Genomic DNA, 22,885 nt, shown 5'->3' on the forward strand with positions numbered 1-22,885 from the left:
GGTATTTCTCCCATGTGCCTTGACCAGGCAAGCCCAGGGCCTTGAACCGGCGACCTCACTGTTCCAGGTCGCCGCTTTATCCACTGCGCCACCACAGGTCAGGCTATACAGTGTTCTTTTATAGCTATCTGGCTTCTGCCACTGAACATTCTCTCTGAGATGCATCTACATTGTTGTGTGGCTGCAGTTTATTCATTCTTGATGTTGTATAGTTTGTACTCTATGAACAGGCCGTGATTTAATTATCCATCCTACTGTTAGTGGACTTTGGGTTGTTATCTACCTGTGTTGTTTTTTTTTAATTTTTTTTTTTTTTTTTTTTTTTTACAGAGACAGAGTCAGAGAGAGGGATAGACAGGGACAGACAGGAACGGAGAGATGAGAAGCATCAATCATTAGTTTTTCGTTGCGCATTGCAACATGTTAGTTGTTCATTGATTGCTTTCTCATATGTGCCTTGACCGTGGGGCTACAGCAGACCGAGTAACCCCTTGCTCGAGCCAGTGACCTTGGGTCCAAGCTGGTGAGCTTTGCTCAAACCAGATGAGCCCACGCTCAAGCTGATGACCTCAGGGTCTCGAACCTGGGTCCTCAGCATCCCAGTTCGACGCTCTATCCACTGCGCCACTGCCTGGTCAGGCATTTTTTGTTTGTTTTTAAAATTTTTTTTTAATTTATTTTTTTGTAATTTTTTACAGAGACAGAGTGAGTCAGAGAGAGGGATAGACAGGGACAGACAGACAGGAACGGAGAGAGATGAGAAGCATCAATCATTAGTTTTTTGTTGCGCGTTGCAACATGTTAGTTGTTCATTGATTGCTTTCTCATATGTTCCTTGACCGCGGGCCTTCAGCAGACCTGAATAACCCCTTGCTGGAGCCAGCAACCTTGGGTCCAAGCTGGTGAGCTTTTGCTCAAACCAAATGAGCCCGCACTCAAGCTGGTGACCTCGGGGTCTTGAACCTAGGTCCTCTGCATCTTAGTCCGACGCTCTATCCACTGCGCCACCGCCTGGTCAGGCTACCTACCAGTTTTTGACAATGACAATGCTATTGTGACATCCTAGTATTTGTCTTATGGTGAACATATGTACGTTTTAACGTTGGGTGTATACCTAGCAGTGGAATTGCTGGGTCATAGTGTATGAATATGTTCATCTTTAGTAGATGTTGCCAAACAGTTTTCCAAAGTTTTACCAATTTATACTTCTACCAGAAGCATATGAGAGTTTTGGTACTCACCAATACTTGGTATTTTCCATCTTTTTAATCCTAGCCATTCTTGTGGATGTGGAGTGGTATCTCATAGTGATTTTTTTTTTTTTTTTTGTATTTTTCTGAAGCTGGAAACGGGGAGAGACAGACAGACTCCCGCATGCGCCCGACCGGGATCCACCCGGCATGCCCACCAGGGGCGAGGCTCTGCCCACCAGGGGGCGATGCTCTGCCCCTCCGGGGCGTCGCTCTGCCGCGACCAGAGCCACTCTAGCGCCTGGGGCAGAGGCCAAGGAGCCATCCCCAGCGCCCGGGCCATCTTTGCTCCAATGGAGCCTTGGCTGCGGGAGGGGAAGAGAGAGACAGAGAGGAAGGAGGGGGGGTGTGGAGAAGCAAATGGGCGCTTCTCCTATGTGCCCTGGCCGGGAATGGAACCGGGGTCCCCCGCACGCCAGGCCGACGCTCTACCGCTGAGCCAACCGGCCAGGGCCTCTCATAGTGATTTTAATTTGCGTTTCCCTGATGACTAATGAAGTTCAGCACTTTTATGTGTTTATTGCCTTTTAGAACCTCTTTTATGAAATGCCTGTTCAAGTCTTTTGTTCATCTTTAAAAATTGGGTTGTCTGCCTTTTTCATCCTCTTTTGCAAGAGCTCTTTGTTTAAAACGTGAATCCCTTTTAAGTCTCTAGCTTCTTTCTGTCATACTGTTTCTGTAAGGGCCCCAGAATGACAGGGACAGCCTGTTTGAGAACTCAGTAGAAAGTCACATTTTGGTTCTCTATTTTTTTTGTTTGTTTTTCTACTTTTTTTCTTCCCTTTTCAAGTGAGAGGAGGGTAGATAGACTCCCCCGCATGCACTCCAACCAGGATCCAGCCAGCAACCCCCATTTTGGGCCATGCTCTGGCCATCTGCTATGCTTGCAAATGAGCTCTTTTTAGCACCTGAGGCGAAGGCTCCACAGAGCCATCCTCAGCACCTGGGGCCAATTGGGCTCGAACCAATGGAGCCATGGCAGTGGGAGGGGAAGAGAGAAAAAGAGAGAGAAAAGGGGAGGGGGAGGGGTGGAGAAGCAGATGGGCGCTTCTCCTGTGTGCCCTGACCAGGAATTGAACCCAGGACTTCCACACTCTGGGCCGACGTTCTACCACTGAGCCAACTGGCCAGGGCCTTGGCTTCTCTGTTTAACAGAAAATTTGCATAAAAGAATGTCACCTTTTAGCTTTCTGGCTGGTCATGGGCACCTAAATGCACATCCTTTAATGATGCTGATGATGACAGAGATGCTGTTGCTGCTGATGAGAGCTGACACCACGTAGCACTTTCCCCAGACCAGAGTTCTAAGCAGTTATGTGCAAACTCATTTAATTGTTCCAATGAATCTGTGAAGCAGGTAGTACTGTTATGTTCATTTTATAAGTGAGCATACTGAGGCTCTGGGAGCTTAAGTAGGAGTCACATAGCTAATCTGGCTCCTAACCATCTGATCACACATCATCTGTGTGATCAGATGCTTCTGTGGACAGCACTTGTCCTCTAATTGTCCTGTCCTGCTTATCGTCTAATTATAAATGCACTTAGCAGGCAATCACTGTATCTTAACATCCAGCATGATGGTAGGGTTCAGCCCTAACGAGTTCAGCTGGGGCTACTGTGACAACGGTTGCCATTTCCCAAGCCCTGAGCTAAATATTCCTGGTAAGCAATTCATATGTTCCTTCTTGTAACCATGGGGGTGCTGAGCACTATTACTAGCCCCAAGTGAGAAAACCAAGGGCTAGAGAGTGACCTGCCCAAGACCACACAGCTATATCCAGTAAAGCCAGGATTCACACCTTGGCTTGCCTTTTTTTTTTTTTTTTTAAATGTTTATCATTGATTTTAGAGAAAGGAAGGGAGAGAGAGCGCGACAGGAACATCAGTCTGTTCCTGTGTGTACCCTGACTGGGGATCAAACTGGCAACCTCTGCGTTTTGGGGATGATGCTCTAACTAACTGAGCTATCCAGCCAGGACCTGCCTGACTCTTGACTAAAAGCACAACTCTGCCTGCTGACTCAGTGGCTGTCTTTGCCTGCGCACATTTAGATGTGGGGTGGGTTTTTTTGTTTGGGGTTTGCTTTGGTTTGGTAATTTGGCTGCTTTTGGAGTCTAGGCCTGCCTTGCTGCATGGTGACAGCTGGAGTAAGTAACTGATGCCCTTTAGACTGGTTGGCATGGCTCCCACTCAGCCTAGCTTCACTCATTGCTTGCCCAGCCTGTTACACTTTTCAGTATAGTGAGATGTGAAAATATGCTCTCCCTTTCCCCACATGTAACCTGGGGGACAAGTCTCAGACTCACTTATAGGGCTACCTTCCATGGTGAGCCACAGTTCCCTGTAGGAGTTTGTTATCTCTCTATGTTGTGTTAGGGAACAGTAAAGATTGAATACTTTCATACCCCTGTTTCCCAAAAGTGTCATCTGTGCTACACTAAACTAGAAAGACTGGAATTAAGGCAGAACTAGGATCAATTCTTACCTCTGCTTCTTTCTTACACAAGCAAGTCCATTCTCTCATTGCCTTGGTTCCCTTCTCTGTAAAGTAGAGCCTACCTTCCTGTCTTGCACATTTACCAAGGTAGAATGTGGCCCAAGGAGCACATGGCTGGGAAAGTACTTTGTGTACCAGGAAAGTCACTTGTCCAGTGCAGTTGATGTCCTCAGCCAAACTGAGCATCCCTGACATCTGGGAAGCTTGGCTGGACCTTCTGCAGGGAAAAGTGTACATTCTTTATTTTTTTCTTTCTTTCTTTCTTTTTTTTTTTTTTTTAGTTTTTTTTTTCTTTTTTCTTTTTTTCTGAAGCTGGAAACGGGGAGAGACAGTCAGACAGACTCCCGCATGCGCCCGACCGGGATCCACCCAGCACGCCCACCAGGGGCAATGCTCTGCCCACCAAGGGGCGATGCTCTGCCCCTCCGGGGCATTGCTCTGCCGCGACCAGAGCCACTCTAGCGCCTGGGGCAGAGGCCAAGGAGCCATCCCCAGCGTCCGGGCCATCCTTGCTCCAATGGAGCCTTGGCTGCGGGAGGGGAAGAGAGAGACAGAGAGGAAGGAGGGGGAGGGGGTGGAGAAGCAAATGGGCGCTTCTCCTATGTGCCCTGGCCGGGAATCGAACCCGGGTCCCCCGCACTACAGGCTGACGCTCTACCGCTGAGCCAACCGGCCAGGGCCTCTTTCTTTTTTTTTTTACAGGGACAGAGAGAGGGATAGATAGGGACAGACAGACAGGAACGGAGAGAGATGAGAAGCATCAATCATCAGGGTTTTTTTGCAACGCTTTAGTTGTTCATTGATTGCTTTCTCATATGTGCCTTGACTGCAGGCCTTCAGCAGACCGAGTAACCCCTTGCTTGAGCCAGCGACCTTGGGTCCAAGCTGGTGAGCTTTTTGCTCAAACCAGATGAGCCCACACTCATGCTGGCAACCTCGCGGTCTCGAACCTGGGTCCTTCCGCATCCCAGTCCGACGCTCTATCCACTGCGCCGCCAACGCCTGGTCAGGCAAAAAGTGTACATTCTTGAGGGCCTGGGCTTGTCCACTGGGCCATATTGTATTAGGAAGGAGAGAGTCCCAGGAGCTGGGCAGGCAGTGCCCAGAAAGAGGCTTCCCAATGGTTTGGGTACAATTCACAGTGTCACAGGGAGCACCCTGCCAGTGGAGCCCTTTCCTCCTCATCTACTTGACACTCTTCCCTCTGTGGAGATGGACTGTCCTGGGTCATGTCTACCCTCCAACCTGCCCATACCATCGCACCTGCTTGTTTGTTTTATTCATTTTAGAGAGGAGAGGGGGAGACAGAAAGAGAGAGAGGAGAGACAGAGAGAGAGAAGGGGGGGAGGAGCTGGAAGCATCAACTCCCATATGTGCCTTGACCAGGCAAGCCCAGGGTTTCGAACAGGCGACCTCAGCATTTCCAGGTCGACCCTTTATCCACTGCGCCACCACAGGTCAGCCCATCGCACCTGCTAGAGTGTTCAGGGCTCAACTGGGACTATGAAAGGACCATCTTAGAAAGCCAAGTAATCAATGAGACTCAGTGAATCTAACCTGCAAGGTCTTAATGTGTTTCAGGGCTGTGATTTGTTCATTCACTAAACAGAGTTCGCCTCTGCCCCCAGGTTGTGCATAGGGACCTCAAGCCCAGCAACATCCTGTACGTGGATGAGTCTGGGAACCCCGAGTGCCTGCGTATCTGTGACTTTGGCTTCGCCAAGCAGCTGCGGGCTGAGAATGGGCTCCTCATGACACCTTGCTACACTGCCAACTTTGTGGCACCTGAGGTAAGTGGCCTGGCCTCCTCAGCTATAAGGATACACAGTCTGTGTGGCCTTGGCCCACATACTAAAGGAGGATCCATGTGCTACCCTTTGGGGAGTAGCACGTAAGCATATAGGATCGTTTCCACTGCCCCTCAGACTGACCACACCCCCCTGCCTTCTTTCCTGCCAGGTGCTGAAGCGCCAGGGCTACGATGAAGGCTGTGACATTTGGAGCCTGGGCATTCTGCTGTACACCATGCTAGCGGGGTGAGTGCCCCAGCGGCCTGGGCTCCCTCCCAATACACTCTTCCTCCAGCTCTAGTGTTCAGGCTAGGGGGGTACTTGTGTGATGGTAGAGACTCAGCCCCACCTCAGGAAGGTCTGCAGATAGGGACATGGCCCTCTTTGGATTCTTCACCTTGAGGAGAAAGATGCTACCCTTGGGAGCACCTAATCTGAAGGGGGAGACACAGCCCCTCACCCCTAGCCCAGGATGGAGGTCAGAGGCTATACCCTGACTGGGTGGAATTTTCTCCAGATACACTCCATTTGCCAATGGGCCCAGTGACACACCAGAGGAAATCCTGACCCGGATCGGCAGTGGGAAGTTCACTCTCAGTGGGGGAAATTGGAACACAGTTTCAGAGACAGCCAAGGTGAGTCTGAGGCCTGGACCCAGCTCATTTGGGGTGGGGAGTCAGGTACCATCCCAGGGCTTTTCAGCGGGTCATAAGCAGGTAACCTGAAGCCTCATGTCTCCAAGTGGAAGATTCTCAGGCAACCTTGTTTGCATAACTGGGTAATCATTCACCAGCCCTTCCTGTGTCCTGGGCCTGCAGGAGACAGAGGGCTGTGATTATGCCATATGGGAACTTAGTATAGGGGGAGATATAGGCTTGTATACAAGGAACAGAGATACCAGGTAGAAGTGGGTCTTCCTGGCCAGGGGTACGGGCAGCAGAGGCACGGAGCAGAGCTACTGACCATGCCAAGCAGAGAGGTCTTCTCAGAGGGGGGAACATTTGCAATTTCAATATTAGCAAGTTTCAAGTTATGGGTATCTCTGTTCTGGGCACTGGGTTGAGCCTGGTCTCCAAGATGCTGCATGTGGACCCCTACCAGCACCTCACACCAGCCTTATGAGACAGGTATTGTTATTTCTGTTTCTCAGGGGGGGATACTGAGGGTCAGGGAGTTGAAGTAAATTTGCTCAGGATACTCATTTGATGTGTAGAAGAGTCAACTTTTGAACCCAAGTCTGCCCAGTCCCACCCTTAGTTTCTTCCCACCTTCCTGCCTGGCTTCTAGAAGGGGAAAGAGAAAGGAGAGGGTGTTCTAGGAAGAAATTCCAAAAAAGGGCCTGTGCTCAGGGAAGGCCCGGAGCAGTGTGGGGAATGGGTCACAGGAAGGGGCTTCTGCCCGGGTTTAGGCAGGAGATGATGGGAAATGGTTGCCTTGCCCATTCCTCAGCAGTGGGACACAGCTGTCTGTTCCCCTGCTGGCCCCTCCCTTGAACCCCCTTGCCCACTGTGTCCCCAGGACCTGGTATCCAAGATGCTGCATGTGGACCCCCACCAGCGCCTTACAGCTAAGCAGGTCCTGCAGCACCCATGGATCACCCAGAAAGACAAGCTGCCCCAGAGCCAGCTGTCCCACCAGGACCTGCAACTTGTGAAGGTATGGCTACCCGGCTGCTGGGCATCCAGGGCCCAGGCCAGGGTTCAACGGGCAAAGACTTGGGGTGGCAGAGCCAGGAGATGCCGTGTCTGTCTGTCCTGGAGCCCCAGTCTAACATGCAGAGGTGTCAAATGTATACTCACAGGCCTCCAGTCCTCTGGGGGACACAGCCCCTTACCTCTGAACCCTCAGTCTGATGTCGGGAGCAGGACTAATGACCATGAAGGAGACCACCAAGGCTGGATTAACAAGGGGCCTGGGTGGGCTGTGGAACACGGGGAGGAGTTGGCCTGGCCCTGGAGCACGTGTCCCCTCTCCCCCCTCCGGAACCTCTCTTACCTCTCATCATCGTGGACTGACCTCCTACCTTCTCTCTCAGGGAGCCATGGCAGCTACATACTCTGCACTTAACAGCTCCAAGCCCACCCCTCAGCTGAAGCCCATCGAGTCATCCATCCTGGCACAGCGGCGGGTGAGGAAGCTGCCGTCCACCACCCTGTGAGGGGCCAGGACATCCAGGCCTCAGGGCGGTGCTAGCTCAATGGAGGCGGCATACTTCCGGAGAGAGCGGGCCTGAGTCACAGGGCCAGAGGGAGCAGGGCCCCGAGGGGCCCAGGAAGCAGCCAGCCCAGATCACCCCAGTGAGGGTGTGAGAAGTGCCTTCTCCTTCCCAAGGATGGACTCTTTTTGGCTCAGACTCCGCTGGTTGAAATTGATTCACTGTACAAACTCTTGTCTTTTTTTAAGGAAAAATGACATCAACCACCTTGGATTTTTACAAGATCTGTTTGTCTTTCTGGGAGAAGAAATAGCCAGTGCAGCCCCAGGAAGGGCATTGAGTCACACTAGGGCTTTCTGTGGCTGAGACTCCTTAGAGCAGTTTAGGGGTCCTACCCTGGGGACCCCACAATTGGCCATCTGTAGCCATCTGCACCCGTCTCTGAGGCGGTCCAGCATCAACTTCCACAACTTGCTCTATCCCCGACCAGCTCCTTTTCCATACTGTTCTGCTGGGGGGGTCTGGAACCACTTCCCACTAGAGAAGAGGACCAAGGCCCCGTGGCTCCCAGCGCCAGGCACCAGCATCCACATCAGCCCCATCAGTGGGTCCCCTGCAACTCGGTTGGGCTGCTCCCAGAGGAGGATCCGGAATGCACTTTTTAACTGACTTTTGTTGGAGTCTGCCACAGGACAGAGTCCACAGGAGGCCTGTAGGGTGGGCCAGGAAGGGCAGGGGCTTTTTTCATTTCTTCCTCAGCTGGTAACTCAGGGTTCATCTGTCCATGGCCTTTCTAATAAACTTACAGTTGAGGTGAAGCACACTTGCCGCCACTTTTCATCCCTGAATTTGCCCTCTCTCTGCTATCAGGTGGCGAGGACTTGGACTATGACAGACAAGTAATGAAATGGACCAGAGCCAATTAGCCCAGCTGCTTGGAGCTCTGGTCATTTTGGGGGAGTATGTAGGAGTCCTGCTAGCCCTGCCCTCACTTTCCTGCCATGGGATTCCATTATGCATTTGATAGCAGTAATGGAATTATTAGCCACCAGTGACCAAGTGCCAGGCACTGTGCCTGGGCCTTATGTGGATATCTCACAACCCTAGAGGTAGATGCTATTACTAGCCCTGTTTTATAGGTGGAAAACAGGCACAGAGAGGGAATGCCATTGCCTCCCACAATAACATGTTTCTAAGTACCTATTCTGGCCCTGCTTCAGATGCCGGTAAACCAAGTAGAAAATAAGGTCATTGTTTTCGTGGGCCTTACTTCCAAGTGGGGAACTTATTTCCTGGTGGGAAAATGAACAATTAGTAAACCAAGGTCAACTTCTGATAAGACCTATGCAGAGTTAAATTGGGGTGAGAGATGGGGTGATCAGGGAAGGCATCTCTGGGGACATGACCCAGAAGCTAAGATCTGAATGTTGAGAAAAGATCAGACAAGGCCAGGAGGCAGAGGGCAGAGTCGGGACAAAGGCCCCAAGGGGGAAACAGGCTGGACATGCTCAGAAACCAGAGAGATGCTGGTGTGGCTGTGATGTCGGGTCAGGGGTTAGCACAAGATGAAGTTGGAAAGGAGGGCAGGGGCAAGTCATGCTGGGCTTTGGAGGCCAGGTTGAGGAGTTAGGGAGGGTTCAATTCTAAGTAAGATGTAAATCCTAGAAGAACTTACTAAGAAGGAGAGTGATGGCCCTAGCTGGTTGACTCAGTGGTAGAGTGTCAGCCTGGAGTATGGATATCCCAGTTTCAATTCCCGACCAGAGCACACAGGAGAAGTGCCCATCTACTTTTCTACCCCTCCCCCTCTCGCCTCTTTCTATATGTCTCTCTCGTCTCCCCTCCTGCAGCCATGGCTTGATTGGAACAAGTTGGCTGCCGGTGCTGAGGATGGCTCCTTGGCCTCCGCCTCAGGTGCCAGAAAATGGCTCTGGTTGCAATGGAGCAAGGGCCCCAGATGGGCAGAGCATCGCCCCCTAGTGGGCTTGCCCTGGTCGGAGCACATGAGGGAGTCTGTCTCTGCCCCCCTCCTCTTACTAAAATTAAAAAAACACACAAAAAAACAAAGGAGCCCTGGCCGGTTGGCTCAGTGGCAGAGCATCAGCCTGGCATGTGGAAGAAGCGGGTTCGATTCCCAGCCAATCTGCTTCTCCACCCCTCCCCCTCTCCTTCCTTTCTGCCTTGCTCTTCCCCTCGCAGCCAAGGCTCCATTGGAGCAAAGTTGGCCCAGGCACTGAGGATGCTCTATGGCCTCCACCTCAGGCGCTAGAATGGCTCCTGCAGCGCAACAACGCCTTAGAGGGGCTGAGCATTACCCCCTGTTGGGCATGCTGGGTAGATCTTGGTCGGGCCCTTGCGGGAGTCTGCCTCCCCCCCCCCCCCCCGCCCCGCTTCTCACTTCGGAAAAATACAAAACAAAACAAACACACAAAAAAAGGAGAGTGACATGATTTGATTTACATTTTTAAAGGATTGTTCTATATAGGGTCTCTAGCTTGAGCATGATATTATCAACATTATCCCATGGTCTCTGGCTTGAGCCCTAGGTTGCTGGCTTGAGCAAGGGGTCACTGGCTCAGCTGGAGCTCCCTGGTCTAGGCACATATGAGAAGCAATCAATGAACAACTAAAAAAACACAACTACAACTTGGTGCTTCTCATTCCTCTCCCTTCCTTCCTTCCTATCTGTCTGTCTCTCTCACAAGGAAAAAAAAAATGATTGCTCTAATGTGTAGGTAATTGTGCAGCAGATAAAGCGATGACCTGGAATGCTGAGGTCACTGGTTCAAAACCCCGGGCTTTCCCAGTCAAGGCACATATGAGAAACAGCTACTATGAGTTAATGCTTCCCACTCCTCCTCCACACCCCTCTCTTTCTCTCTCTCATGACTTTCTCTAAAAAAAAAATCAATAAATAAAATCTTTTTAAAAAAAAAATTTTTAAAGGAAAATTGGACCCTGGCCATTTGGCTTAGTGGTAGAGCATCAGCCTAGCATGTGGACGTCCTAGGTTCAATTCCTGGTCAGGACATACGGGATAAGTGCCCATCTGCTTCTCCATCCCTACCCCTCTCGCCTCTTGCCTCTCGCCTCTCTCTCTTCTCCTCCTACAGCCATGGCTCAATTGGAGCGAGTTGGCCCTGGGTGTTGAAGATGGCATCATGGCCTCACCTCAGGCGTTAAGAAGAGCTCAGTTGCTGAGCAATGGAGCAACGCCCTAGATGGGCAGAGCATCTGGGATCTCCTAGTGGATTTACGAGGTGGATCCTGGTCAGAGCACGTGAGGGAGTTTGTCTTTGCCTACCCTCCTTTCACTAAATAAATTTAAAAAAAAAGAAACAAAATTGTTGTGGACAGAAAACAGGGAGACAGGATAGTAGCTACTGCAGTAGCTCAGACATGAAATGAGGTGGCTGGACTAGGGTAGTGGGAATGGAGATGGGAGTGGACAGAATCAGGATATGCTTTGAAGATCAAACAGGTAGTATTTGCTGGCAGTTAGGGTATAGGCTAAGAGAAAAAGGAGATTCGTGGATATCTTCTAGACCAGTGGTAGTCAACCTGGTCCCTACCGCCCACTAGCAGGTGTTCCAGCTTTCATGGTGGGCGGTAGCGGAGCAACCAAAGTATAAATAAAAAGATAGATTTAGAAGTCCTGGGTTCGATTCCTGGCCAGGGCACACAGGAGAGGCGCCCAACTGCTTCTCCACTCCTCCCCCTCTCCTTCCTCTCTGTCTCTCTCTTCCCCTCCCGCAGCCGAGGCTCCGTTGGAGCAGAGATGGCCTGGGCGCTGGGGATGGCTCCTTGGCCTCTGCCCCAGGCGCTGGAGTGGCTCTGGTCGCAACAGAGCGACACCCCGGAGAGCATTGCCCCCTGGTGGGCAGAGCGTGGCCCCTGGTGGGCGTGCAGGGTGGATCCTGGTCGGGCGCATGCGGGAGTCTGTCTGACTGTCTCTCCTGTTTCCAGCTTCAGAAAAATACAAAAAAAAAAAAAGATTTAACTATAGTAAGTTGTTTTATAAAGATTTATTCTGCCAAACTTAGCAAAAATTCAACATAAAGTACTTGGTCAGTAATTATTATTATGTGCTTTAACTTGCTGTAACTCTGCTTTATAAATTTTATAAAGTAAAGTTACTTCCCTACTTTATAAATCACCATTACTGTGGAACCGTTGGGTGGTTAGAAAATTTTACTACTAACAGAGATACAAAAGTGGGCGGTAGGTATAAAAAGGTTGACTACCCCTGTTCTAGATTTTTGACTTGAGCAGGTAAGTGCTAAGGGAGAAGTTGGGGGAGAACGAGTTTGAGAACTCTGTGGGAGGTGCCTTTCAAATATACAAATAGACCTGTCAACTAAGAGTTGTAATTAAAGTTGGACTTCTGGAGAGAGTTCTGGATTGGAAGGGTAAATTTGGTAATCATTAGTTTGGAGAAAGTTTGCAGAGCCTAGAAGCTGGGCCTTTTTATAGTGTTGTCAGTGGGCCAGCCACATTGCTATCATCTGGGAACTTATTAGAAATGCAGACTCTCAGGCCCATCCCCAGACCTGCTTAGTCAGAATCTATCTTTGAACCAAATCTGCATGTGATTTATATGTACATTAAAATTTGAGAAGTGCTATTGAAGAAACTGAGAGCAGGAATGAAAAGGGGAACTGCAACCCTAGGAGGGACCGCCAGTGGGAGACTGAGATGTTAGAGCAGGGTCCGCCAGTCTGGGAAGATTCAAAGCCTTAAGAGCCAGATCCTTTCGCTCCCCACTTAACAGATTAGAAAGTCAAGGTCTGAGAGGTGATTAAGTCCTGTTACAGGGGAAGGAAATTCTGACACTAGCAGCTCAGCCTCAGAGCTGACCTAGGCATGAAGATTCTGAATTAGCGATCTCCCCACAGAGACAGGGAAGGCTATATTGTATCCCCAAGAGCTGATCAAGCACAGACTGAGTGAGCCCTTGACTTGTGTGTGTTCCACTTCTCTGAGCCTTGGTTTCCCCATTTGTGCAAACCAATATTTCCTGTCACACCTACCACCCAAGGATGTCCACTCGACCCCATCACCCCAGCTGAAATCCTGAGCATCATCCCTCTTCCCTGCACTTCCCACATTCAGTCTGCATTCTGGTCCCATCAGTTCTGTCTCCCAAATATTACCAGGCTCTATCCCCTCTCTCCTTCCTCCCTGTCCTCTTCCTTAATTGTGGTGTTTTTTTTTTTTTGCCACAGCCTCCTGATTCCCTCCAGTCTTTTGTGTCTCCCACATCCTCCATTTAGAATCACAAGTCTGACCCAACATTTGCCTGCATGGCTCCTCATTGTCCACAAGATAGAGCCCAGGCATCCTAGCCTAGGAGGGTCCTGTGTGATCTGAGCCCAATATCAGCTCTCATAGCTTGTCCCTAAACTGCCCACAGTCCTGAACTTGCCTCCTTCCACTGGATTCTGCTGCTGCATGTCCTAGCTAACTTCTATTCATCCTTTAGAAAAGCCCAAATGACAACTTCAAGAAGCCACCCAGGACAGCCCCAACAGGGTTCACAGCCCTCTTTTGGCATTCCCAGACACTCTCATGCTTTGTCTCTCTGTACATCACACTGTTTTATTTTATTTATTTATTCATTTTTTAGAGAGGAGAGAGAGAGAGGAAGAGAGAGAGACAGAAAGGAGAGAGAGACAGAGAGAGAGAAGGAGGGAGGAGCTGGAAGCATCAACTCCCATATGTGCCTTGACCAGGCTAGCCCAGGGTTTCGAACCGGCGACCTCAGCATTTCCAGGTCGACGCTTTATCCACTGCGCCACCACAGGTCAGGAACATCACACTGTTTTAGATGTGTTTTCTCCCCACAAGTCTGTGAATTCGAGGGCATGAGCTGTGTTTTGTTCATTTTTGGACCGCCGGCACCAAGCACACAATAGTTTGGTCCTCATCTAGTGTTTGTTGAATGAGTAAGAGAGAACACAGGACCCTGAACTTGATGGTGCTGGGGAAGCACAGAAACTATCTCTCAGAGTTACAGGAGCCTGGACAGGCATATGGGGAGTTAGGAAGGGAAGCTAGTACTCTGAGGCACAGAGCAGTTAGGGTCTTGGTCTTGATTTCACACTAGAGGGAGGATTCAAGAACCAGGAAATGATGATGGGTGGAGTGGGAGTTCACAGGTGCTTCCTTGTCAACTAAACCTCAGAACCCAAATACCTCACCTCTTTGAGCCTCAGTTTCCCCATTTGTTAAATGGGATCATAACTCACACCCATCTTGCAGTGTCACCTGAAGATCAAATGAACAAGTGAATATGAACAAGTTCAAGAAAGTAAGTACTAAAAAAAAAAAAAAAAAAAGAAAGTAAGTACTGCTTGTACAGGTAAGTTTATTCTGAGTTTTACAAGATCAAGACAGTCCCCCAAGAACTCAAACAGGCTACAGAAACACAGTTCTCAGCCTCCAGCATCTCAGACAGGAACTTCCCTCTCTGCAGGCTGACTTCTGGGCAAAACCCACTAATAGAAGTAAACTGGCTTGAGAAAACAAATTGCCAATCCAAATGTTCCTAAGGTCCACAGTAACTGTTCCCTTTAATGCTCAAATAATAATCCTTGAGCTCCCACCCTGTAGGATGCCCCTCCCCAAGGAATATTGGCTCTAGTTTATTAAACAAATACTACATGGAGGTGCTGGACACCAAATGTTTTCTATCATTTATTTCATTTGATCCTTATGTGAAGGAGATATGATTAATTCTGTTTCATACAGGAGGAAATTGAGGGTTGGAGGTTAGGTGATTTACCCAGGACACAGCTAAATGGAAGAACAGAACTCAAAATGACATCTGTGTTGATTCTGAAACTCACCCTTAACCAAGGTCCTGCCCCACCTCTCTGCTTCTGAGAATGCCCCATGTCTACTTCAATGTTCCACAGTCCTGTCTGGTTATCACTCTTCCCCTCAGTCAGCCATGTGGTCATAAAGTTTCCTATAAGATTGGGGTCTGAACCCTGGCCGGCTTGCTCAGCGGTAGAGCATCGGCCCAGCATGTGAAAGTCCTGGGTTCAATTCCTGACCAGGGCACACAGGAGAAGCGCCCATCTGCTTCTCTACCCCACCTCCTCTACTTTCTCTCTGTCTCTCTCTTCCCTTCCTGCAACCAAGGCTCCATTGGCTTGGGCGCTGAGGATGGCTCCATGGCTTCTGCCTCAGGCGCTAGAATGTCTCCGGTTGCAAGGGAGCAGCGCCCCAGATGTGCAGAACATCGCCCCCTGGTGGACATGCCATGTGGATCCTGGTCGGGTGCATGTGCGAGTTTGTCTCTCTGCCTCCCGCTTCTCACTTCAGAAAAAAAGACAATATATATATATTGGGGTCTGGTCAGTTAGGGGTTGAAGTTGTTAGAAGGTTACATTTCCCAACTGGCAAACAGTAGAGAACAAGCTGGGAAGTTTGAGGAGTTTCCTATGGACAGTCTCAGAGGTAGTAAGTTCCCTATCACCTGGGCTACACACACAGAGAACCAATGAGACTTGTCAAGATCTTGGAGGAGATGCCTATTCCCAGTCCGGGACTGTTTAGATGACCTTACATGCCTCCTCTGAGTCAACGACTCAGATTCTCAGTTGTTGGCACAGGCATTCAAGTCCCTCAGCAGTTCTTGCATTTTATCCACTTATGATTTCTGTTTTCCGTGATTACTTCTGAGACATACTCTCAGAGAAAAAGCTGGTTTCCTATATATACTATTAAGTATCCAAACATTTGGTACTTTGGTTAACACATAGATTTAATTCTTTCATCCAAACCTTTAAAAAAAGACTTCCAGCCTGACCAGGTGGTGGCGCAGTGGATAGAGCGTCGAACTGGGACACGGAGGACCCGGGTTCGAGACCCTGAGGTCGCCAATTGAGCATGGGCTCATCAGGTTTGAGCAAGGCTCACCAGCTTGAGCCCAAGGTCGCTGTCTCAAGCAAGGGGTTACTCGGTCTGCTGTAGCCCCCCGGTCAAGGCACATATGAGAAAGCAATCAACGGACAACTAAGGAATCACAACGAAGAATTGATGTTTCTCATCTCTCTCCCTTCCTGTCTGTCTGTCCCTCTCTCTGACTCTCTCTATCTCTGCCACAAATAAATAAATAAATAAATAAATAAAAAGACTTCCATTCATTTAATGGCTATCATAGTAGGCATGATTTTTTGAGTTCCTGCTTTATACTGGCTATAATACACTCATCCTCGATACTCAAAGCGATCTCATGAGGTAGGTATTATAATTTCCATTTTATCAAAAGGAAACTGAGGCTAAGAAAGGAAACTTGCTCACAGTCTCCCATCAAGGAGGTGGCTGAGGTAAGTTTTAAACCCAAGTCTGTCTGGTCCCAAAGCTCATACTATACCACGTGGGCTAAATTTTATCTCACAGTGACTCATAAAACCTCACAGTCAGAAGGGCCCTGAAGGCTGGTCTCCGCCCAGTACAGGAATCTCCCATAGATGGTTATCCGGTTTCTGCTCAAGTACCACCTGCAACGGAGACTCCACCACATCACAAAGCAGTCCCCTGCATGGTTGGAAAGTTCCTCCACTTTGAACTGAGGTCTTCTGAGTAGCTTCTACTTCTTGGGGGGTTCCCACTAACTCCAAAGAACTCGATGGAGAGATGACTCAACAGCAGCAGAAGGGAAATCTAAATGAGCACCCCCACCCACACTCCCACTCCGGGTGGAGGTAGCTACAGCAGCAGGCAAAGGTGCTAAGGTTGTGCTGGCAAGAAAGACCCTGAGGAGTGAGCAGGAGGGCCATTCTTTTTCCCCAGGAACATGCAGGGGCCTCCCACCTACTGTATTCTCTCCAGCCTCTACTCTTGCCCCTCTCATCTATGAAGGCATGGGTGAGCAGGTAGTGGGAACAGCGCTAGACATGGAGCCAGATCTGCAATCACATCCCAATCCAACACTGACCTTCTGTGTGACCTTGGGCAAGTCATTTCACTGCTTTGAGGTTTTCACAACTGTCAATCAGGGCTATGAGCCTTAAAGGAGAGGGTGTGTGAAGCTTCTATAGAACCACTCAGTTATAAGCAAATAGCAAGCAGGATATAGGAAGCTGTTTAGAATTGTGGTTAAGTACAGACTGGTGTTAAACTGTCCTGGTTTTGTTGTTTAACTTTTTTCTTAAAGTATAAGCAGTCCTGGGTTAGAATCCAATTTTGACCACTTGCCTCTGTGACACTGGGCAAGTCATTTAACCTCTCTGCCTTGATTTCCCCATCTTTAAAATGGGGTTAATAGTATTATTATCTACTCTTTGGTGGAGGTGAAACAAGGTAATGCATCAGAAGCGCATAGCATAGGGCCTGACACGTGAGAAGTGTTTAATACATGTCGGCTACTAACCACTCTTCCCAGAGCATAGATTTCAACATCTCAGTTGTCTCTCTCTCTCTCTCTCTCTCTCTCTCTCTCTCTCTCTTTATTATTTTAGTAGAGAGAACCACACCCAGAGCATGGAGAGAAGTCAACTCATCTGAGCATCTTCACCCCATATGGAGAGGAGGGAGCCCTCTCATAAGGACCTGCTCTCTTTTTTCCCCTCCTACCCCAGAGCCTTTCTTTGAGTTATAACTCATGTTTATGACTCAATCTGAAACTTCTTTTTATAAGTCATTTCCTCTGTTTCTCTTCCCTCTTCCTTTCCATACCCTCCCCACCCCAGCAATAGGCTGAATTGAGAAATTAAGGGCAAAATGACACCTGTTTGAGCTGGGCATGAGATCTGTACCTGACAGGGGTGAGGGACTGGAATCACTCATCCATTGCAAGATGTTCTTAGCAGGGTGGATTGGGGCAAAGTCATTCCTGCTGTTGCGACAGAGATTTATACTTATCAGCCTCTTTGCATACGATTCCAAAAGAACCTGAAGGTAAATAAATTATCACCTGGAGGAATAAGTAGAGGGTTGGAATCAGAAGGCATGAGCTTGAAGTCAAATCTCAATTTCAGCTGTGTGATCTTGGGCAAATCACTTGGCCTCTCTGAGCCTCATTTTCCTCATCTGCAAACAATCCTTAAAGAGTTTTCAGAGTAAAGGTTCTGGCTGAAATCAGGTGCAGAACAAACAGTAGCTGAGTTGCAGGAATGCTTGATAGAACCTTCAGAGCTGAGTAAGACCCTCCAGAACCACGGGATCTTAAGGTGAGGTTCATGGGCTTCCTAGGAATGTGAAAATGTTATGTGAAGCGGTATATATATATGTGTGTGTTTTTCTGGGGAAAGAGGATATAGGGTTTTCATCAGATTCTTAATGGGGTTTGTGATCCCCAAAATGTTAAGAACCATTGTCTCCAAGGGACTAGATAAACTAAAACTTTTACTTTACAAGTGTACAGAACAGCCTTCCTATCCCAGAACTGTGCTGTTCATTCAGTAGACATGTATGTTCCAGGCACTGGAGATACAAAGACGATTGCTCCTTGACCTTCTGGAGTGCTGACCTTCAGAGGGTAGTGATTTCACCAAGGTCACATATTTCTGAAGAAAGTCAACTACTGCGATTGGAACCCCAGATCTTTGCAAAGCTGGCCACTTTGTATCTTAGTAGAGGGGCCCTCTAAGGTCCATGGCTTGCCCAGGTTCCCTCTGGCTGGCCAAGACCCACAGGATGAGCATTCCACAAGAAAGGCGGGGGAGATCACACTGAGGGAGCCAGATTGGAGCTGTCAGCACACCACCTGGGTGTACTGATGAATTGCCTGCAGGTGGCAGGTCATTGTGACTAGTCCTATTCTGAGCTGACTCAAGGAGAGGCTTCCCCTTCCTTTAAACTCCAACACAGGCCACAGAGTACGAGGGAATTCCGCATGTATATTTATATCAACTATATTGAGGTTTAATTTACATATAATAAAATGCACAGATTTTTAAGTACATTTGGATGTTTTAACAAACTCATACACCTGTGAAACCCATATCACTCTCAAAATGTAAACTATTTTCATTACCCAGGAATTCTCTCATGTCCCTTCTCAATCTCCTGTGATGTCAGAGGCAGCAACTACTCCGATTTTTGTCACCATAAATAGCTTTTAGAAATTGTATAAATGGAATCATACAATGTATTCTCTTTTCTGTCTGACTTCTTTTGTTCAATGTAATGTCTGTGAAGCTTCATCCACGCTGTTGCATGTTCATCAATTGTTGTTGCTGAGTAGTATTTATTGGGTGAATATACCACAGTTTGTTCAATCCATTTATTTGTAATGGACTCCCCCCCCCCCCTCGTTCTTGGCTAATATGAGCATTCCTGTAGGATCTTTGTGTGGACGTATGTTTTTATTTCTGTTAGTTAACTACATGGAAGTGGCATTGCTGCATCCCAGGATAGGGGTATGTTTAACTGTATAAAAAATTTACTAAACTGAGCCTGATCTGTGGTGGCGCAGTGGATAAAGCGTCGACCTGGAATGCTGAGGTTGCTGGTTCAAAACCCTGGGCCTGCCTGGTCAAGGCAATATGGGAGTTGATGCTTCCTGCTCCTCCCCCCTTCTCTCTCTCTCTCTCTCTATTCTCTAAAATGAATAAATTAAAAAAAGAATTTACTAAACTGTTTTCCAAACTACATTTTTACACTCTAACTAGCAATGTATGAGAGTTCCAGTTGCTTCCTATTTCAAACATTGCCAGTCTTTGGTATTAGTCTTTTTAACTAGTCATTCTAGTGGGTATGAAGTGGTTTCCCTTTGTGGTTTTAATTTGCATTTCTTTAATGACTAATGATGCTGAGTAACTTTTCATGCACTTGTTGGCTATTCCTATATATTCTTTTTTCTCTTCAAGGCTTCGCCCCACTTAAAAATAGGATTATTCAGCCTGACCAGGCGGTGGTGCAGTGGATAGAGCCCGGACTGGGACACAGAGGACCCAGGTTCGAAACCCCAAGGTCACCAGCTTGAGCACAGGATCACCAGCTTGAGTGCAGGGGCGCTGGCTTGAGCATGGGATCATGGACATGACCCCATGGTTGCTGGCTTGAGCCCAAAAGTCACTGGCTAAGGTCGCTGGCTTGAGCTCAATGTCGCTGGCCTGAACAAGGGGTCACTCATTCTGCTGCAGCCCCCCCCCCCATCAAGGCACATATGAGAAAGCAATCAATGAACAATTAAGGAGACTAAGGAGCCGCAATGAAGAATTGATGCTTCTTCTCACCTCTCTCCCTTCCTGTCTGTCTGTCCCTCTCTCTGTCTCTCTCTCTGCCTGTCACACACAAAAATTGGATTACTCATCTTATAGATGGTATAGAATTCTTTGTATATTCTGGATACAAGTTCTTTGTCAGATATATGTGTTGTAAATATTTTCATCCAATCTGTGACTTGCCCTTTTATTTGAAGGGCAGAAGTTTAAAATTTTTATGAAATACAAATTATTTCTCATTTTTATTTTATTTTTTTCTATCCAAAAAGGTTTTTTTCCCCCACATATCTAATGATCACAAAGGTTTTCTTTCAAGGGAAATCCATAATTTTAATGAAAATTGTACTAACAATCACTGAGGACTTGGCACCAAGCACTGTTAAATCACCAGAGTGGCCTGACCAGGTGGTGGCACAGTGGATAGAGCATGGGACTGGGACACAGAGGACGCAGGTCCAAAACCCGATGTCACCAGCTTGAGTGTGGTTTCATCTGGCTTAAGTGAGGGCTCACCAACTTGAGTGCGGGGTTGCTGGCTTGAGCGTGGGATCATAGACATGATCCTATGGTCACTGGCTTGAGCCCAAAGGTTGCTGGCTTGAGCCCCAAAGGTCACTGGCTTGAAGCTCAAGGTCACTGGCTTGAGCAAGGGGCCACTCACTCTACTGTAGCCCCCAGTTGGGGCATATATGGGAAAGCAGTCAATGAACAACTAAAAAGGAGCCACAGTGAAGAGTTGATGCTTCACGTCGCTCTCCATTCCTGCCTGTCTGTTCCTGTCTGTCCCTCTCTCTGACTCTTTCTCTGCCTCTGACACACACACACACACACACCACCACCAGAGTGATCCCCGTGAGGTAAATTATCACCTCCACTTGAAAGATGAGAAGATCTAAAATGGTGAAAAGTTAAATAATGTACTCAAGGTCACACAGCTAGTAAGGAACAGAGTTGGGATTAAATTCATGTCTGTTTAATCTGGAACCCCCTGCTCCTAACCTTTAAGCCCAGGTGATGGTTGCTCTGGGAATTTTGAGTATCTGGAAGGTTTTTACTGGAATTGCATTAGATCTATAGCTTAGTTTAGAGAATTAACATTTTAACAATATTGAGTCTTCCAGTATATCTTTATCTATTTAGGTTTTTTAAAATTTCTCTTAGCAACGTTTTGTAGACTTCAGTGTTCTGGTCTTACATATCTTCTGTTGACTTTATCCTTAAGAATTTGATTAAGCCTGACCAGGCGGTGGCGCAGTGGATAGAGTGTCGGACTGGGATGTAGAGGACCCAGGTTTGAGACTCCAAGGTCGTCAGCTTGAGCGCGGGCTCATCTGGTTTGAACAAAGCTCACCAGCTTGTACCCAAGGTCACTGGCTCGAGCAAGGGGTTACTCGGTCTGCTGAAGGCCCACGGTCAAGGCACATATGAGAAAGCAATCAATGAACAACTAAGGTGTCTCAACGAGAAACTGATGATTGATGCTTCTCATCTCTCTCCATTCCTGTCTGTCTGTCCCTATCTATCCCTCTCTCTGACTCTCTTTCGCTGTCCCTGTAAAAATTTGATTAAAAAATATATATATTGTCACCTTGGCCAGGTGGCTCAGTTGATTTGAGTGTCATCCTGATGCACCAAGGTTATGGGTTTTATCCCTGGTCAAGGCACATACAAGAATCAACCAATGACTATGTAAATAAATGGAACAACAAATCAATGTGTTTTTTTTTTTCTCTCTCTCTCTCCCTTCCTCCCTTGATCTCTCAAATCAATAAGTAAAAATTAAAAAAGAAAGTAAAATAAAAAGCAAGTGTTTAAGTACAGTATAAGATCACTTTTTAAAAATAAGATCACTTTGTTTTTTAAATGTTATATGTATAGAAAAGAAACCAAAATGATACAAAATATTCACAATGATTCTTTTCTTTGTGCTTTTTCAATATGTGACAAACTTTCTAAAATGAAGTTATGAATTCAGGGGAAAAAATGCTACAAACTCACATTTAAAAAGTGGCCTGGCCTGTGGTGGTGCAGTGGATAAAGCATTGACATAGAATGTTAAGGTTGCCGGTTCGAAACGCGGGCTTGCCCAGTCTCAAGGAGATATTAATATTTTCATTTACACATGAAAAAATGAAATGTTAGAGAACTTAAATCAAAAATATCAAAAAACTTAAATCCCTTAGTTAATAGTTTATTTTTTTTAATTTTAAATATTTGATATCCCTTGATCACTTACACAGATATATTTTATTTTTAGATTTTTTTTAATTTTTTTATTTATTCATTTTAGAGAGGAGAGGGAGAAACAGAGAGAGAGAGAGAGAGAGAGAGAGAGAGAGGAGAGACAGAGAGAGAGAAGGGGGGGAGGAGCTGGAAGCATCAACTCCCATATGTGCCTTGACCAGGCAAGCCCAGGGTTTCGAACTGGTGACCTCAGCATTTCCAGGTCAACGCTTTATCCACTGTGCCACCTCAGGTCTATTTTTAGATTTTATTTATTCATTTTTAGAGAGAGAGAGAGAAGTAGGGAGGAGCAGGAAGCATTTACTCTTATATGTGCTTTGACCAGGCAAGCCCAGGGTTTCAAACCAACAACCTCAGCATTCCAGGTCAACATTCTCTCCATCCACTATGCCACCATAGGTCAGACAATAGTTCATGTTTTTTAAGTGCTTATCTAGTATCAACCACTGTACCAAGTATTTTATAAGTATTACTGCCTTTTACTTAACCACCTATGGAGTGAAGCTTTGATTATATTCATTTTACTTATGAGTTTGAGGTTTAATTACCTACCCAAGGTCATCCTGTTAGAAAGTGGTAAGGCTGGTACTAGCACGGGACTTGGCAAAAGAAAACCTGTGATAAAATCTTATTTTTACAGTGTGATTTTGCCACTGAACAGCTCTGAGTTTTAGTTTTGTTGGTTTGAATTTAAGTTTTTTCATTTTAATGTTTATGTTATTATTGATTTTAGAGTGAGAGGATGGGAGAGAGAGAGAGACAGGAATATC

General features: G+C 47.4%; 1 protein-coding gene and 1 non-coding gene across 5 annotated transcripts in view; one reads left to right on the top strand and one right to left on the bottom strand.

Moving 5' to 3' along the window:
- The window catches only part of RPS6KA1 (ribosomal protein S6 kinase A1), a 40,817-nt gene extending 32,307 nt beyond the window's left edge, over positions 1–8,510 (top strand). For all 4 annotated transcript variants that reach the window (XM_066375555.1, XM_066375553.1, XM_066375554.1 and 1 more), the window contains 5 exons: positions 5,376–5,537; positions 5,707–5,783; positions 6,055–6,172; positions 7,056–7,193; positions 7,573–8,510. In XM_066375555.1, coding sequence (XP_066231652.1) covers positions 5,376–5,537; positions 5,707–5,783; positions 6,055–6,172; positions 7,056–7,193; positions 7,573–7,695 — 618 coding nt within the window. In that variant the 3' untranslated portion in view covers positions 7,696–8,510. The remainder of the gene's footprint in view (positions 1–5,375; positions 5,538–5,706; positions 5,784–6,054; positions 6,173–7,055; positions 7,194–7,572) is intronic.
- On the bottom strand, positions 4,352–4,427 carry TRNAY-GUA (transfer RNA tyrosine (anticodon GUA)). Its single transcript has one exon. It is a non-coding gene; the product is annotated as a tRNA-Tyr (tRNA).
- Positions 8,511–22,885: the final 14,375 nt, after the last annotated feature.

The sequence above is a fragment of the Saccopteryx leptura genome, chromosome 3, assembly GCF_036850995.1.
Source record: "Saccopteryx leptura isolate mSacLep1 chromosome 3, mSacLep1_pri_phased_curated, whole genome shotgun sequence".
Taxonomy (NCBI): Eukaryota; Metazoa; Chordata; class Mammalia; order Chiroptera; family Emballonuridae; genus Saccopteryx; species Saccopteryx leptura.